Here is a 19505-nt window from a genome sequence, read left to right as displayed (position 1 = left end):
AGATAGACATATTTCTGTAAGTGGCTTTATATGTACTCATTTCATCACGCTGAGTACTAAAAAGGTGCATAGTCAGTAGTCAGGATTCAGTAATAATAATTCTTACTATATCATGGATATTCCAAAATAAATTTGCCTTTTTCTTTTCCACTTTGGGTGCTTTGGTATAAAGAAACAATGATTAAAAGTACAGTTTGGGGGGCGCCTGGGTGGCTCAGTGGGTTAAGCCGCTGCCTTCGGGTCCTGAGATCTAGTCCCGCATCGGGCTCTCTGCTCAGCAGGGAGCCTGCTTCCTCCTCTCTCTGCCTGCCTCTCTGCCTACTTGTGATCTCTCTCTGTCAAATAAATAAATAAAATCTTAAAAAAAAAATAAAAGTACGGTTTGGCACTGCTGTCTTTATATTTAGGTGTCAGCGATTTTATATGTGCAAATGTCAACAAGGTGTAAGAGACAAATATCATCTAAGTATTATTATGAAAATCGTTTTGATCTTACTGATCCCTTGATACTGTTTCTAGTCACCCCTAAGGTCTATGGATCTCACCTTGAGAATCATTGATACAGAGATTGGTTGGCAAACTTTGTGTAAAGGACCAATTGTAAATATTTTAGGCTTTGCAGGTGATAATGGTTTCTATCTCTCCTGCTGAACTAGCAAGAGATAAGTGAGTTAATATAAATGAATGGGTGTGGCTATTTTGCAGTAAAACTTCAACTACACAACAAATAAAAGCTGGATCTGCCCTGCAGGCCGTTGTTTGCCTATGGTCTAGAATATCTCGTCTTTGCATCTTATTTTCTTTAATGTGGGCCATCACATCCAGGTTTCAGGCAATAAATCTAGCAGTGTGTTAACATTGAATCTGGAGTCTCTGATTATTGTATCCCTACAGATAATTTTGGCCCAAGTTACCATTATGTTTGCCTTTCCTTTTCTAACTCCTATTGGCTCTATCCCCATACGTATTTCCTATATTTCTATCAATATAAATGAAAAATTTTCCAGTTGCAATTCCTCCTTGGTTAGATTTTCAACTCCCCTGGGATGTGGGATTTGAAAGTAGAGATGGGTCTGGAAGTAATTAAATAGTAGGGGAGCCAGTTGAGAAGGATCAGCTTGTTGAGATGGGAACCTCAGGCAAACTGGCACTAATCTTTTCAGATGAGGCAGTAAAGGCTGCTGCTGCTTGCAAGGAAGGCTTGGTGGGATTGGTAGGGACAGCTGTGGCATTGGCCACCTTAATCACCTGATCCACACAGGTATAGGTATCAGCTCCTCTGCCGTGGAATGCCCTAATCTCCCAGAGTTCTATTTTGCACTGACAGGTCATTACTGCCTTCAGATCAAAGCATATCAGAGAATCAATTCCAGATTCCTGTCTTTATGCTTTTTTCCCCAAGGATCATATTTGTATCTGTCAGAATTGAATTTAGAAAACAGAATCTCTTTTAAATATTCCAGGATTAAAGGGTTTAATATTAGAATTGGGTCTTCCCAAACTCCTCGAAGTTCTGAGGGAGGGACGGGTAAAGGAGTTGCCGCCAAAGACTTGAAAGTCTGTAGGTTCAAAGCCGTCTGAAGCGCCAGAAGTGGTAGCGAGTCAGAAACTTGCTACAGGTTCTTGGAGATGTCCACCAGTTGTCTACTATAGCACCCGTGCAGGTAGTCCACTTGGAAACCCCTCATAAACTGAACAGCCCACATAGCTGGTCATAGCCACTTCTACAGAATGACAAACTCTCTCTTTTCCTTAGCATTCCAGATCTTGTGTATCTTGTGTATCTTTCATTGGCAAACTTGAACTCCGAGCTTACTGGGAAGGGGGTTCTGGTTGACATAGTTTCTAGGCTTCTCTGTCATGCAGGAGAAACACTTGAAAAAGAATGTGGAAATCTTTGAGCAGAAATGATGCTGGGATGATGATATGATACAGCACACCTCCCTGCTTTCCACCACTTGATTGGTTGCGAATATGCCAGAAGCAGTATGGAGAGACCAGCTGTGTGGGAGAAGCATCAACAAGATATAAATAAAAGTATTAATTGTATCTGTAATGTTAAAGAACTCCCAGAAATCAGTTAGGAAAAGGCAAGGTATTCATTAGAAAAATGGACAGAGTATATGAATAACCAGATCAATGAAAAAATACAAATAGCCAATACGTGAATAGTTTTTAGTCTACCTGGGATTACAGAAATGCAAAAATAAAGTAAGACACATTTTTTCCCATATAACTAGGGAAAAATTAAATCAGTAGTATAGATTATTTTTAATAGGGGAAGGGGCTTTCTCATACACCTCTGTACAAAGAAAATGAGTACAGAGAATGTGTGTGTGTCTATGATTACAAATCTGCCTACTTTACTGTTTATAGCTGTACCTCCAGGGAGTAGTTGATATAGATTTGGGTGAGTATAGGAAGAGCATTTCAGTTTTACAGACTTAATCTGAAAAACGTTTAAAACCCACAGTAAACAATATTTGTTTACTAGGCCCAAATCTAATATAATGATAGGAAATAGTTCAGGCATCATGACAGTCTAGTTTGTATTCAATGCAAATTTTCTAGAAATGTTGGGTATAAAATAATCTTTTGACTAGCATACACTAATTTATTAATGGTGGGGTAACCTATCAACCAGAAATGATTTATGATTTATTTCAGGTTCTATGTAAGAGTGTAGAAACTTCAACTGATAACAAATGTATCTGCTTCCTTCAGTTCTAATTTCAAGGCCGTTTTGGGATATTAATATAAGACAGGATTATGTAAGTTTAGATTGCGGGTACCCAGCACACACGTATCTCCTTACTCCCCAAAGAAAGTGTGGCTGTGGTGCTACAAAAAATAAAACTTACTTTAGCTATTATTATTCCATTGCTGGGGTTAATTCCCCCTGATGACAGAGCCATTTGAGGTTGTAGAGTAGTATAAAATACAATGGAATGATGTGGCTAACAGTTCCCTGGAACCTTTTCCAACAGGAGTCTCAATGTGACATAGCATATATAATCACAAGAAACCCCTGACCCCAACACTGTAGGATTATTGTTCTTTGTGTCTTAAGCTCTCCTTTATTTTTTTTTTGCCACCAAAAGTCTTTTACCCTATGAATCAGTGTATACCTAATCGTTTAATGTGCTCATTCTGGGTATTTGGAATAATTACGTATTTACAAAGGTAATGATCCTGTATTCCAGGGATCAAGCCCCACGTCAGGCTTCCTGCTCAACAGGGAGTCTGCTTCTCCCTCTCCCTCTGCTCCTCCCCCGGCTCATGCTCTCTCTCTGTCTTTGTCTATCACTCTCTCTCAAATAAATAAATAATCTTTAAATCTAAAAAAAAGTACAAAGAGACAATGATGTGTCTGCACATTCTTGTATGCCTAGAACTGTCTTCTCCCCTACCTGTCCCATCCTAGCACAGCACTGACACTTGAAATAAAGGTGCATCAGGCAGCCCAAAGTTACAAGACCCCTAGAAATTACAAATACTACCCATCTTTGTGCATAACACACACACACACACACACACACACACACACCCCACACACTCTCACAGGATTCTTAGCATCCTTTCTCATGCTGAAATCTCTCCTTTCTTTGTTACTGTGCTCCATATTTTCACCAAAATCCTCATAACAGTCTTTGACAAACCTAAATTTATATTCTGTCATTCTCTCTAGACAAGATTCTTTAATGACTTTACCTTGTACTGCTGAGAAAATCCAAATACTTTTTGTTTGTGATCTGGCTTCCCCCCTGCTTCTCTAACTTCATTCCTCACTATGGTCGCCCTGCTTACCTGCCTGAAACCTGGCCTTTTGTTTTTCCTGTAACAACTCACCTATCCTATAATTGTAGGGATAATTCTTCAAAGTATAACTCTTACTTGCCAAAGGTAGACATTAGGCACTGTTGAAGAAAACCTAATACTTAAACCTTGCCTGTACCAATTTGAACCCTTAACACTTTATTGTTAGTATATTGAGTCCATATTTATATTCTGGTTCCTGAGTAACACCTTGGTTTACGTAGCTTGTCAGGTTTCCATCTGCGCTCTAATTTTTACCTTCTGTACTCCTCTAGCCCTAAAGGAAGAACTTTGAAAACAACTCTTTTACCTTATCCTTTCTACTGCCTAAGGGATTAGGTGATTTCCCAATTGAAATCTTGCTGTAAACTAAGAAATCTCAAACTTTGATAGAGGTAATATGTCTCTTAACTGCATATTTCATGTTTGGCCATTTAAAACCATCCCTTAGAGGAAAATGGGCAATAAATTGATATGAACTGCTTGATTTTGTTAGTAAAGTTGGAAGAATGAATAAAAGAATCACAGCAATTCTTTGTATGATTATCAATTGCTATAATATTAATAGTATGATAATTTTATATATTACGAAATTACATCAGGAATAATTATAAGCAAACAATTTCAGTATCCACATTGACTAGAAAATGCCTCTTGATTCCAAGGGGCACCTGGGTGGCTCAGTAGGTTGAGTGTCTGGTTCAGCATTGGACTCCTGATTTCAGTTTGGGTCATAATGTCAGGCTGATGGGATGCAGCCCTGCATCGGGCGCTGCCCTCAGCGCAGTCTGCTTATCTTTCTCCCTGTGCTTCTTCCCCCACTTTTTTTTTCTCTCTTTCAAATAAATTTTATTTATTTGATTCCAAAAACATTAAAGTGTAATTTAAAATTGTGTAAATCTACATTTAAAGCAATCAGTTGACTTAGTCACCAAAATAGTTTAGGAATATTTGCTAACATGGCAGCCTCTTTCCTGTGGTTTAACATATTTATAACTCCTTTGGTGGGATTAATTATCTACTTCATGGGCAAACTTTTTTTGATGTAAAAGATTATTAGGTTGCCATTTGCAACGACGTGGATGGAAATAGAGGGTATTATGCTGAGCAAAATAAGTCAATTAGAGAAAGGCAGTTATCATGATCTCTCTGATTTGAGGAATTTAGAGGTAGGGCGGGGGGGTGTTGGGAGTTAGGGAAGGAAAATATGAAATAAGATGGGACTGGGAGGGAGACAAACCATAGGAGACTCTTAATCTTAGAAAACAAACTGAGGGTTGCTGGGTGGGTAGGGAGAAGGTGGTTGCATTATGGACATTGGGGAGGGTATGTGCCATGGTGAGTGCTGTGAAGTGTGTAAACCTGATGATTCACAGACCTGTACCCTGGTGCAAATAATACATTATATGTTAATAAGAATAATTTTTAAAAAAGATTATTGGATTGAAAGATAAAATTGGATTGAACTTCTATATCAGAAATTACAATACTTACTAACTTGTGTTTGGGCTTTTTCTCCTTGTGTGTCCTCTTCTCTTACCTCTGGTGTTTTATCCGTAACCCCTTAGGGGGTAGCTAGTTTTGAGGGAGGTGAATATGAATGATCAATATGTAGATTTGCTGTGTGAACATTTAAGTTCCCTTTTAGTTTTGTGTTACTTGTTTACTAATTAACAAAGTGAACTAAAACCTATTTAAAAAATTAAGAAGGATTTTTCAAAAGTATGTGATCCTCACCTATGTTTGTTTTCTTCTTTCTCTGTCATGTGCATTACAGTTCTGGGATTAGCAGAACTGACATTTGAAGCAGAGCTCTTGAGAGGCATATTGATTCGTTATATTGAAAATATTCCCAATGCAGGTAGAAGCAGGTTACCCTGAATTTATCAAATGTAATCATTATAGGCATTTACCATGTTGGTGTCAGTATATAATCTCTGTTAAACTTTCCCTTTCACTTGCTTCCCTTTCCTTAGTAGGTAAAAAGGGTGGAGGATTACATAGAATTATCTCTAACGGTAATTACTATTCGGTTTACAGTAATTAATTACTATTCGGTTTAAGGAAGGTATATAGCCTTTCTGATGCCAAATAATTTTGATATTTTGTATATTTATGATTATATGTTATTTTTTTAAAAAATTTAATACTGTATGTAATTTTCAAGTCTTGCCATTGAATCTACCAGAGAAGATTCTTCAAGCCTAGTTGCTGAACTTCAAGAAAAGCTTCAGGAAGAAAAAGCAAAGTTTCTAGAACAACTTGAAGAGCAAGAGAAACGAAAGAATGAAGAAATGCAAAATGTTCGAACATCTCTGATTGCTGAACAACAGGTATGTTCCCCAACCCTTGTTTCATTTATTTCAGGTCTAAAGAAGATAAACATAAATTAACAGACATAATTTTTTTGTGTAACTCAGGGCATCTTATATCTTACATGTGATTTTCCTGCATTGACCCTGTCATACTTATTAAATATCCTCATGATAAAAGCATTTTCAATTCAGATTAGGTTTTTTGTAAAATGGAAGTGCTTCTATTACTTTGCACATATTTGAATTTTTCCTCCAAGCTCTCAGATTTTATTACTCTAAATTACATGCCAATCTATACAAATTTCTTATGCTTCCTATAATTTTTATCCATGTGACAGCCTAGTGGTACATAATCGTGGCCTACTGTTGAATTTTGTTGATTCACTTGATTAATAATATTGAGGAATGGTGAGAGGGTAAAGCTTATATGGGAAACAGGCACAGACCACTAAGGACTAGGTGGCAGCCTTCTTCAGGAGCTGTGTTTCACCTCAGGCACTTGGAGAGAAAATAAAGGAAATCCACAGTTGGATTTGTACAACTGGGTTGGGGAGAAAGAGTGGAGAACTGCTAGACATGGGCAGCTGTGGGGACAGTGGATGCCTGCTCTGACAGATAGGGCAGGGAGAATAATGACCTGCTTTTTTTACCCCAAGGAATATTTTTCTGAAACAGGTAACATATTGCAGTTGATACACACATTTGTTCAATATATGTGGTATTTTCCTTTTCCTGTGGTGGTGTGATTACATTTAGGTCTTTGTAGAATTCAAGAAAAGTATAGAAGTGTAGTTCAAAACCTGTAGGAACTTTCTATTTTAAGCCTTAAGGCTTGGGGAATGAAAGAAGAGCCTGAAAGGGGGAATAAGAAAAAATAACTAGAAAAAGGAAAAATGTGGCTATGGAAGTCAACAAAATTAAGTGTTCAGGGAGGTGGAGTAGCAGCCAGTTTAGTTTTAAGGAAGAATTACCAATGAAGAGATCATTAATGATGTCTCTGTTTTTAAAAATTCCTTTGTATATGTCTTGGATATATTTTATATATACATCTATGTTTAAAATATATCTTCCATTCACTTTCTTTCTCTGTGGTCTTTTGTGAGCTAATATGCAATTTCTGATTTACAAAATTAAATAAGGGACGGATTAATTGGCTGAAATATGCTTTTATAAATATTAGGGATGAATTAACTGACTAAAACACTATTATAAATATTTGTTAATTTTCTATACATACATAATATGTGGAGAAATGGCTTAACAAAAGAAATGGCTTAGCATCATAAATGTTCAAGGTATCTTCATGTATGCTTTCTGGCTAGAAATGGTATTTAACTCAATCTTTAATGAATTAACTAATTTCGATCTAAAAATGCCATACTAAGTCGTCTCCCAGTTTTTAGCATTATTGGCTTTATGCATTGATTGAAAGATCATAGATTATTAAATTTGGAATTGGAAATGCTGGGCAGATGGGAAGAATCAATTTAGATCATTTACCATTCAGCTATTGCTTTTAAGTTTAAGGAAGATCTTAATGGAGATCTTATAAATGTAATTGTTAACAATTCAGTCATCTTTATAAAAGAAACTGTGGTTAGAATTGCCAGATGGGCTTATGTAATCTGTGTAGGCACTTTGATATATGCGTTTCACAGTAGGAAAGTTTTTATAAAAAATTAAAGGAGTAACAGATCCGGTTATTATTCACTACATGTGCAGTGGCTATTGCAAATGTCCAGAAAGGAGAAGAAGATGAGATAAAGTCATCTCTATAAAATATTACTGTGGTAATCAAGACTTAGCTGTAAGACTAAAGGAAGATTCCAGAAGCAGAAAGATTATTAAAGAAAAAGTAAAGTGGATAACAGCACTTGTTTTCTTTCTTCCCAATTTTAAAATCATCTGCTCATGCTTTTCCTTTGACAATAGATATGTAGATAATAATGAAAAAATAGAATTCATTTTTAAGGAATTAAATTGGAGCATATCTTAATATGGAACCTCAGGACAACCCAGTGACATTGTTTTTACCACAGTAGGACATTCTTATCAAAAATTAACATCATTTGTGAATTGCATTTTATCTTCTCCACATACAAATGCACCATGCAAAAATATTGGCTAGTTTCTTTAGCCCTAGCTGCTGTGTACATGCAGGTAATTTAAGTAGTTGTCATTCTCTTGTTCCAGACCAATTTTAACACTGTTTTAACAAGAGAGAAAATGAAAAAAGAAAACATAATCAATGATCTTAGTGATAAGTTGAAAAGTACAATGCAACAGCAAGAGCGAGATAAAGGTTAGTAATATTTCACAATATATTTTTATTTTTAAAATTAAAAAATCATATGAAATGTTTTATAATGTTATTTCAACTTGGGGGGGCCTTCAGATTTGATAGAGTCACTATCTGAAGATCGAGCTCGTTTGCTTGAGGAAAAGAAAAAACTTGAAGAAGAAGTCAGTAAGCTGCGTAGTAGCAGTTTTGTTCCTTCAGCATATGTAGCTGCAGCCCCAGAACTTTATGGAGCTTGTGCACCTGAACTCCCAGGTGAAACAGAGAGATCAGCCATGGAAACACAAGATGAAGGAAAAGTTGATTCAGCAATGGAGACAAGCATGATGTCTGTACAGTAAGTACATATGTCTTCAACTGCCTTAAGTAATACATGCTTTTACAGCACTAGTGCACTTGTCTAAGCTGAAAGCACTCAAGATAGGAAATACGTGTAGCACTGCTGGTTGCCCACAGCCCGTATATCTGAAAGTTGTGCCATTTAAATTCGTTTAAGCTGTAGATTTGAGAAATATTTTAATACTGCTGATTGTGTGTATTTGAATCACTTTGACCTGTTATACTTTTTATGTGCACCAGACTTTTCATAGGCCTCCAAGATAATGATCATTGCAGTAGTGTCAGACTATTTTTATTTATAGAACTGTTTAAATTTTGAGGCCCATTAACTCGAGGAAAAGGCATTACTAACCCTATATTTTATGTTATATACCAAAAAATACTACAGATGTATTAAAGACTGAAGATTTTTTTTAACATAGTAGCATTTTTTAAAGTAGACTGCTTTGAATGTGGAGTAGGGAAGCGTAAGGAAAAGACTAGTAAGTGTTACATTAAAATTTTATAAAATTTCTCTCTTCCTTTTTCTTATACATACACACAGAAATTTTTTAATTTGATGGATATATCTGGTTCCTTGGTTGTGGTGGTGATATCATGGTGTATGCATATGTTTAGACCCATCAAGATGTGTATATGAAATGTATGTGCAGATTTTTGCATATCAATTATTAGACCTCAGTGAAACTAAGAAAAAGAAAATTGAAGCTAGGGATAGTAATGCCAATTTGGTCCTTTTCTAATTGGCTTGTTAAATATGCTGGATTTCTACTTATTTCAACCAACTTTAGGAGTTTCCCTTAATTTTCTGTTTGTGTTTCTAAAGTTATTTTAAATAACTTTAAATGCTTATTTTAGAAAAATTAAAAATGGTAGTTTAACAGTCATTCTTCAGGTTCCTTCTCTAAATAAGCAGTATCAGAACTAGCATTAAACTCCTTAGGAATTAAAATCTTAGAACCCTTCCAAGTCCTATTGAATGAGAAACTCCACATCAAGTTCAGTTCTAATACTTATGAAAATATCTCATAACTATAGATTCAGATATTCTCAGCAAAATACTAATAGTCCAAATCCAACAATACATAAAAGGGATTCTTACTGGGTCTCAGGAATGCAATATTGGCCGAATATTTAAAAATTAGTTTATATAATATACCCTATCAGTATCAATAAACAGATACTTTATTTAAGCACTCAGTAAAGCAGGAACTGAAGAGAACTTCCTTAATTTAATAAAAAGCATCTTACCCACAAGTAAGATCATACTCAGTGATGAAAGAATGAATGCTTTTCCCCTAAAAATTAAGAAAAAGATCCATTCTTCTATAAAGGTCACTCAGGCAAGGAAAAGAAATTATAGTCATCCATTCCATATTGGAAAGGAACAAATAAAACTATCTTTATTTGTATCTATAACATGTTCTTGTTATTGACAATCCCAAGAATTTCACTAAAAGTCTAAATATTTAATAAGTTTAATAAAAGAAGCTCAAGACATATACACTGAAGGTTATAAAATATTATTTAACAAAATTGCAGACCTAAAAAATCCCATGTTCATTGATTAGAAGACTTAATCTTGGAGCACCTAGCTGGCTCAGTTGGTAGAGCATACTACTCTTGATCTTGGGGTTGTAAATTCAAACCTTATACCGGGTGTAGAGATTACTTAAAAATGAAATCTTAAAGCGGGGGGGGACTTAATCTTGTTGAGGTAGCAGTACTCTTGTGATGTGCAGATTCAGCACAATATTTGCTGTTGAAGTATGCCTTTTTTCCAGAAGTGGACAGTGGGTCCTAAAATTCATATGGAAATGCAGTGAACTCAAAATAACCAAAACAATATGCAAAGAAGAAGAATGAAGTTGGAAATGTCCACATCCTTATTACAAAAATTAATACAAAGCTAGGGCAATCAAGACGGTGGTGGTAGCCTCATCTATATCTGTGTGCTTGTATATGTGAATGTATATGTTTATAAATCATTGAAAGTCCAGAAGTAAGCTCTCATAGTCAGTTGAACCCTTACATTATGGTCACAGCTGCCAAGACAACAATTCAATGGAGAAATAATAGCCTTTTTAAAAAATGGTGCTGGGACAGTTGGATATCCACATGAAAAGAGTGAAACTGGATCTTTTGTTTACTTTACAAGACAGATTAACAAAGTGGATCATGGACTTAAATGTAAAAGCTAAAATTATGAGTCTTTGTGACCTTATGTTAGGCAAAGCTTCTTCCTACAAGAATTAACATTTAGAAGATAGAATTCCTGCCTCAGTCAGGTTGCTTAAAATGTAATCTGTGAATTACACATGCAAAAGAATTTAAAACATTAAATTACAATACTACATTACCACAGTACCAGACCTACAAAGAGCCATAAGAGATTACTGTGTACAACTATTCCCAACAAATTGGACAATCTAGAAGACATGGATACATTCCTAGAAACATACAACCAAACAAGACTGAATCATGAAGAAAGAGAAGATCTCAACAGGCTAGTTAAGGAGATTGAATCTGTAATCAAAAACCTCCCAGCAAAGAAAAGCCCAGGACCAGATGGCTTCTCTGGTGAATTCTGTCAAACATTTTTTTGAAGAAGAACTAATCCCAAACTTCCTGAAACTCTTATAAAACACGGAAGAGGAAAGAACTCCACTGAACTCATTATATGAAGCCAGCATTACCCTGATACCAAAACCTGACAAGGGAAGGAAAGAAAAATCCAGAGCAATATTCCTAATGAACAGATGCAGAAATTGTCAGCAAAATGGTACTATACTGAATTCAATAGTACATTACAAGGAGCACACGGGGCGCCTGGGTGACTCAGTTAAGTGTCTGCCTTCATCTCAGGTCAGGATCCCAGGGCCCCAGGATCGAGTCCCTCATCGGGCTCCCAGCTCAACTGGGAGTCTGCTTCTCCCTCTGCCCTTCATCCCACTCATGATCTCTCTTACTCGCTTTCTCAAATAAATAAATAAAATAATAAAAAATAAAAGCATCCATCGTGATCAATGGGATTTATTCCCGGTATACAAGGGTAGCTCAATATCTGCAAATTAGTATGATATATGTCACATTAACAAAACAAAGGATGACAATCATTTAATCATTGCAATATATGAAAGAAAAAATGCATTTGACAAAATTTCCAGCGTTCTTTCATGATAAAAACTCTTAACAAAGTTAGGTGTATAGAGTGAATGTACCTCAGCATAATAAAGGCCATATATGAGAAACCCAGATCATATGAAAAATCCACTTACTAGTGGAAAGCTGAAGGTTTTTAAGATCAGGAATAAGACAAAGATGCCCACTCTCACCACTGGAAGTCATAGCCAGAGCAATTAGGCAAGAAAAAAATTTTAAAACCCCGAACTGGCAAAGAAGAATGAAATTTTCTTTTTGCAGATGATATGACATATGTAGAAAACCCTAAAGACCACCAAAAACTGTTAGAACTAATCATAAATTCAGTAAAGTTGCAGGAATGAACTCAGTAGTGTTTTTATATGCTAATAGTGAACTAACAGAGATTTGAGGAAAGAGTCCCATTTACAATTGCATCAAAAAGAATAAAATACCTTGGAATAAATTTAACCAAGGAGCTGAAAGATTTTACATTGAAAACTAAAACATATTGGTGAAATTGAAGAAGACACAAAAATAAATGGAAAGGTATCCTGTGTTCTTAGATTGCAAGATTAATACTGTTTAAAATGTCTATTAACCAAAGCAATCTGCAGATTTCATGCAATCTGTATCAAAATTCCAGTGGCATTTCTCACAGAAATAGAAAAATGCAATCCTAAAATTCATGTGAAACTACAAAACACCAAATAGCCTGAGCGATCTTGAGTAAGAGGAACAAAGCTGGAGACCTCACATTTCCTGATTTCAAACTGTCTTAAAATGCTATGGAATCAGACAGGTGGCATAAGCACATGGCTCAGTGGAACAGAATGGAGATCCCAGAAATAAATCCCCCCATACTAAGCAACTAAAATTTGACAAGGTAGCCAAGAAAACTAATGGGGAGAGGACAATGTCTTCAATAAATTGTGCTGGGAAAACTGGATAGCCACATACAAAAGAATGAAATTGGATCCCTGTGTTAACGTCATATATAAAAATCACCTCAAAATGGATTAAATACTTGAACATAACCTGAATCCGTAAAATTCATGGAAGGAAATATAGGAGGTGAGCTCCTTGACATTGGCCTTGGCATTGATTTTCTGCTTTTTCACTGGAAGCAAAGGCAACAAAGATAAATAGGTGGTGCCTCATCAAATTAAAAAGCTTCTATACATCAACAAAATGAAAAGGCCAGCCATAGGTGGGAGTAGATATTTGCAAATCATTTATCTGATAAATTATCAATGTCTGAAATACGTAACAAATTCACAAAACTCAATAGCAAAGAAACAAACCAGCTAAAAAGTGGGCAAAAAAAACATGTTTTTTCAAAGTTGACATATAGATGGCCATCAAGTATGTGAAAAGTTCCTCAGTGTCACTAATCATCAAGGAAATACAAATCAAAACCACAAGATAACAGTTACCTCATATCTATCAGGATGTCTGTTTTTGTATTCAATAGATAACAACAGCTGGCAAGGATGTGGAGAAGAAGGAGCCCTTATGTACCATTTGTGAGAATGTAAACTGGCGCAGCCACTATAGAAAACAGTATGGAGGTTCCTCAAGAAATTAAATGTAGAACTGCCATATGATCCAGCGGTCTCACCTCTGATTATATACATGCACAGGAAATGAAGTCATTATCTCAAAGAGATTCTTGTACTCCCATGTTCATTGCAGCGTTATTCACAGTAGCCAGCATACTTAGGAAGCATCCTAAGTATTTCTTGATAGAGGAATAGATAAAATGGTGAATAAAAATATATAATGGATTATTACTCAGCCATAAGAAAGAAGGAAATTCTGCCCTTTGCAACAGTGTGGATGAAACTGGAGGCCATTATGCTCAGTGAAATAAGCCAGGCAGAGAAAGACAAATACTACATAGTATCCCCATATGAAGAATCTTTAATAAATCAGACTGGTAAAGTAGAAAAGTGGTTGCCAGGAGGTGGGGGGAAAAGGTGCAAAATTTCAGTTGTAAGATGAATAAGACCGGGGCGCCTGGGTGGCTCAGTGGGTTAAAGCCTCTGCCTTCGGCTCAGGTCATGATCCCAGGGTTCTGGGATCGAGCCCCACATCAGGCTCTCTGCTCAGCAGGGAGCCTGCTTCCTCCTCTCTCACTCTCTGCCAGCCTCTCTGCCTACTTGTGATCTCGCTCTCTGTCAAATAAATAAATAAAATCTTTTAAAAAAATTTTTAAAAAAAGATGAATAAGACCTGAGGATATGTGGATATGTAGATATAGATATATATATATATGTAGATATATATACACACACACACACATAGAGTATGTGTTGTGTATTTGAAATATGATAGGAGAGTAGAATTTCAGTGTTCTCCCTGCCTTGCAAAAAAGGTAAGTGATGGAGGTGTTAGTTTTTTGAGTATTTTAGTGTGATGGGCAGATTCACACATGGCACATTTATAGCCATTTAGTAATACTTCTGAAGTCTATTGATATTTGGTTTATTTTTTATAAAATAAAACTTTAAGTTCTGTAGCTTACTCAAGTATGTGTAGAATTTTATTTTGTTTCTAGTTTTAATGGTGAAGCCACCCAAGAAGTAACACTTGATTGGTAATATAGATTAACCCCACAAAGAGGAAGAAGAGTGGGGGGGGGGGGACTTAAAATTTAGAAGACCTTATCTCTAGAAAAATGCATGCACAAAGTTTTGCTTATAATTTCAAACAGTTTATAGACCTAGGTTCAAGACCTGGTACAAAGAATATATACCATTGAAATGTATCCTAATTTAAATAGGCCGCTTTTGAAAATTTAGTACAGACCTTTAAATTTTTTAAGTGCTCTGTATTAATAGTTAAACAGTATAAAATTTCCAAATCTTATTGGAAAATGTAAGTTCAGAATTTTTAACAACTTAAACTAAAATAAATCATTCTCTTTTAGAGAAAATATTCATATGCTCTCTGAAGAAAAACAGAGAATAATGCTGTTAGAACGAGTAAGTAAATTGCTTTCTTGAAATACAATGTTTGCTATGTTCACTTTGGAGATGCAGTTACATAAACCTTGTATTGAAAACATACACAGTTGTGTTTATAAGTTAATCTTGCTTTTAATGGTTACTTTAATGGTTAATGTTTTGAGAAATCCTGTCATTTTTTTTTAATCCAACTGGCTAAATGTTTGGCAGTAGTAACTCAGTCCTTTCCTTTTCATTTCTTCCCAATAATTGAAGTCTCTATCAGTAAGAAAGATTGGTGTTCTTTATAAAATGAATATATGGAATAATGGTTTTATTCAGTAATGGTTCAAAATGCACAGAACATTATAATTATGAACTTAAGTATTTCTAAAGCAAGGTAAATATTTTCTAGAATTGGGCAAAAATAGAATATGAATAATGAAGAAGAAAAGGGATTTTTAAGAAATTAATTGAACAAGAAAAAATTGGCAGTAGTAGTTTCCTCCCAGTTGTACTACCGGGTTATATGTAATTTTGATTTAAAGTTAACATATCTTTGTTCATAGACTACTTTTCATTCCTTAGGCTTTTAAGATTTTCTACATTTTTTTTTTAATTAAAGGGTTTTGTGATCACCTTTGTCAGAATCAGGTGGGCTGTGGGTTACAACTACAGAATCCTCTTTGGCCATACCTATTCCTATCCCTGTCTCATATCTATTCCCTACAGAGTCTTTGGGGATAGAGCTCAGCTACTTACTGCATATTTGCAAGTGTCACAAGTAATTCTAATGCATGTAAAATTCTGAGAACTCTAGGCCTAGGCAAATGTACCTAAAATTATTCTAACTCTCTCTTAAGCCTGTGAATAATTAAAACAGTTGGAAAAGACCCATAAAAAAGAATATCCTAATATTTCATAGTAGATCAGAACATTAATGTGAAAATTCAGGAAATTTTGACAATTACTAAGTTTCAATTTGAGAAGGTACAAGGGATTAAACCACAGGGGTCTTTTTTTTCTCCTGCAGACGTTACAGTTGAAAGAAGAAGAAAACAAGCGGTTAAATCAAAGACTGGTAAGTTATTTTTCTTACCAAATAGATAATAACATTTCAAAATGTTTTGCATTTTCTTTCACTATAAATACCATCAGAGATGTATACAGCTTGATTAATTTATTTCTAGTAGTTTCATTGGGCCATGTGGGTCATTAATGAATTGATTCTCAGAGTTACTATATGTGGCCGTAGAACTGACCAAGTGGACTACCTTACTAATATAATGTTAAAATCAATCAATAAAATCAAAGCAGTTTTCTGATTAAAAGCTATGATCACTTAGGATTCCATAATTATGTGTATTTATAACATCAAGTTAGGATTCTTAAGTCCGTAACAAAGTTAAAGGTATTCTTCATAGGCCTTTTGAAAATTAACATGTTCACATGGAAGTGTGAATAATTAATACATTGTGTCCCTTCCCCTTTTTTTCTCTTTTTTTTTCCTCTCTCTTTTTTAATTTAACTTGAGCTGTTTGACCTTGACACCTTGCATGAGAGACTATATGGTTTTGAATTAATCTTGGCTCTGCTGTCACCTGCAAACCTAACCAGTTACTTGAACAGTTATAAAGTTGATCTTACATGTTTTAATAAAGCAATTACTTAATTTTTCAAGGTCTAATAATTGTAATTTACAACAAAATAGGAATAATCTAAGGCCTATGTTCAGTACTTTTGAAAACTTTAAGGTACTGATTAGAATTGAGCTTTTTAAAAATTGTGTCTTATAGGGAAACATCTGCTGTGTTTCATATGCCTTTCTTCCCCAACTCAAACAGTGTAAATCACATCTTAATTCTACAGTCATTGGTCATATAGTGAGTTAGTCTATAGTCATTCTAGTCAATTTATCACCAAGATAATCTTAAGGCTATTTACTATTTTTCTAAGTAGAGGAAACTGTTGTTCACAAAGACTAAGAAGAATTGCCTATCCCAGACATCATTCAGTATGCTGTTTTATGCAGTATTTCCAGTTGAATATAAGCTGTGTCTGGCAAGGATTATAATCAATTTTCTGTGTTCTTAGCACCTAAACTAGCAACTGGTACACAGTTGATACATGGGAAGTGTTTATGAATGAAAGCTTTTTATTCTTCAGATCCAAAGAGTACCCCACTCCCGCCCCAAGATGTAACTTAGTGTAAAGCATACTTTCATATCAGTTTACAACTGTTTTCACACAGTGTTTTCTTAAATCTCAGCCCTCGTTTATTTTATAATAAATATATGAAAAACTTAAAAATCAAAATAAAATTGAATATGGTCTGGAAAATGGAAAATCAGACTTGTCTTCACTGGCAGCATATAGACCATTTCGATGATTCTGAAAAGTTACTACACTTTTAGGCCTTTCTATTTACTATTTGTTGTTCATTTTATTTTGTTTCCAAATGCTAGTGAGACCCTGCATCGTTCCAGATAATGTTCCGAGGGCATCAGAATTAGACTTCTTAAACAAAGAGAAATTCATTTATCCGTCCTTGATTTGTACAACTGTGTAATGGACCCACTCTGCTTGGGAAATATAGGCATCATTGCCATCCTTTCAGGCCCCAAGACCATGGGACACATGTCCCATGTATCGTGTGATGGTATTAAATAATGGATTAAAGCCTGTTTGAAAAGCAAGCAGTCCCAGCTGGGCTAAGGCAGCACTACATCAGCTAGCAAGTCCCATTCCATTGTGCTCATCAGGAGAGGAATTAATTTTCAAGGTCTTAATTTAAGCCCCTTAAGGGCTCATTATTTAGCCCTTGCTGGGAATAGTGGGTTTTTAAACTGAAGTTCTCAGAAGTTGCCTTGGAGGTAAGTGAGGGACTTTACCAATTCTCAGGACTTTTTTCTCCAGAGGAGTATTATATTTGTTTTTCCTAGTTAGATATTGGACCTTTGAATAAGATTTTGCTCAAGAGTTTTTTGGTTTGTTCTTTTACCAAAATGAAAGATTTGAAACTGATGTGTTATAATTGGCAAGCGCTTCTCCAAAACTTTTCAATCTCTATTCTGTGATATATTTAATATTAACTGTGTAAATAGAAATAAAATACGATTCTATATTTAAAGTTTTTAATGCAGCCAAATTTGACTTAAAAAATACCATATATAAAAATGTAGGTGAATTTGCCCACTGAAAGTCATTGTTGATGGAAAGCAATTACATTAGTGAACATCATATTTGGGCTCTTAAAAGCTGGGACACAGATGTGAATATGTGTGACATCAAAAGAAATTTTTGCAACAAGGACCTAATAAATATATGTGGTGCTTTAATTTTATAAACTTTATTCTTTTTTTTTTTTTTAGATGTCTCAGAGCATGTCTTCGGTATCCTCAAGGCATTCTGAAAAGATAGCTATTAGAGAGTAAGTATTATATTTATATTTTCTGTTTTCCATGTGAAATAAATTTATTGATTTTTAAAAATTTATTAATTTATTGAATTGTTAATGAAAATATTTTTCAGTGGCTGTAATCCTTCAGATTCAAGTGCATTGAGCTGTTTTGTACCCATTGGTAGTAAAAATTTTTTATTAAAAAGCATAGTTTTCCTAAATTATTCTTGGAAACATTAGCATTCTATTTGAAGTCATTACAGCTTCAATTATCATTTATACACAAATATTCCTTTTGACTCTACTTTTCATCTAATGCCACCTCTTTTACATCCTATTTCCTTTTACATTGTAGGTTGGAGAGTCAGATTTTTATAAGTCATACTGTTTCCTCATTTTTATTTTTCAGATTTCATTTTATTGATATACTACTACAAATTATTCAAATTATACAAATTATTCAAATTATTCAACTGCTATTTATCAGTTGAATAATTTCATAGACAGTCTTCCATTACCCCATTACCCATCATAATATGTTGGTTTTTGGCATGGGCTATTAAAAGGAGGATCTCTGTAATAAAGTTTTTCAAAAGCATTGCCAGCAGCACATGAACACGTGAACAGCACATATCCTATACCTATGGACAGATACAAAAATCAGTAAACTAGATATTTTTACAAGACCCTTTATTTTTGTCTAAAATAGGTCTGTCAACTAAATTTTTGGTTGTCAGACATCTGTGGTTTCTGGCCTTGAACTTCTAATTAGAATTTTATCTTTTCTCAGTGATGTTAGAAAGGTAGCTGGTATCTGCTTTTATGTATCAGCTGTATGTCAAACCAAATCCAGTTTTGAGATGAACTTTAAAAGAAAAAAAATATTTAACTGCCTAAAGAGAGGCCCTGTCTACCTTTTTGAAGGTGTTCTGGTATTTAGCCAAAACCATTCCTGCCACATCTTGTTAGGTAAGGCATCAAGTATTTGTACGATGAGCAATTAAGGAAAAAGCTATTATCCTTTAAAAGCTTTCCCAGTGATTTTGATGATTTTTCAGGTACAGGACCTACTAAATTAAATTATCTTGACAACTAAGAAATCTGAGATTAACTTTCTTTTTTTTTTTTTTAAGTTTTTACTTTTAATTCCAGTGTAGTTAACATACTGTGTTATATTAGTTTAAGGTGTACAATATAGTGATTCCACAATTCTGTGTTACTCACTGCTCATCATGATAAAAGTACTC

General features: G+C 34.8%; 1 protein-coding gene across 3 annotated transcripts in view; it reads left to right on the top strand.

Moving 5' to 3' along the window:
• The window catches only part of RB1CC1 (RB1 inducible coiled-coil 1), a 98774-nt gene that overhangs the window by 66602 nt on the left and 12667 nt on the right, over positions 1–19505 (top strand). For 2 of the 3 annotated variants that reach the window (XM_059394574.1, XM_059394573.1), the window contains exons 16-21: positions 5984–6149; positions 8325–8433; positions 8527–8767; positions 14843–14897; positions 15892–15939; positions 18230–18288. In XM_059394574.1, coding sequence (XP_059250557.1) covers positions 5984–6149; positions 8325–8433; positions 8527–8767; positions 14843–14897; positions 15892–15939; positions 18230–18288 — 678 coding nt within the window. The remainder of the gene's footprint in view (positions 1–5983; positions 6150–8324; positions 8434–8526; positions 8768–14842; positions 14898–15891; positions 15940–18229; positions 18289–19505) is intronic. The other variant, XM_059394575.1, reaches the window with a different exon arrangement.

This window comes from Mustela nigripes, chromosome 3, assembly GCF_022355385.1.
Source record: "Mustela nigripes isolate SB6536 chromosome 3, MUSNIG.SB6536, whole genome shotgun sequence".
Classification (NCBI taxonomy): domain Eukaryota; kingdom Metazoa; phylum Chordata; class Mammalia; order Carnivora; family Mustelidae; genus Mustela; species Mustela nigripes.
This window is presented reverse-complemented; position numbering and strand designations above follow the sequence as displayed.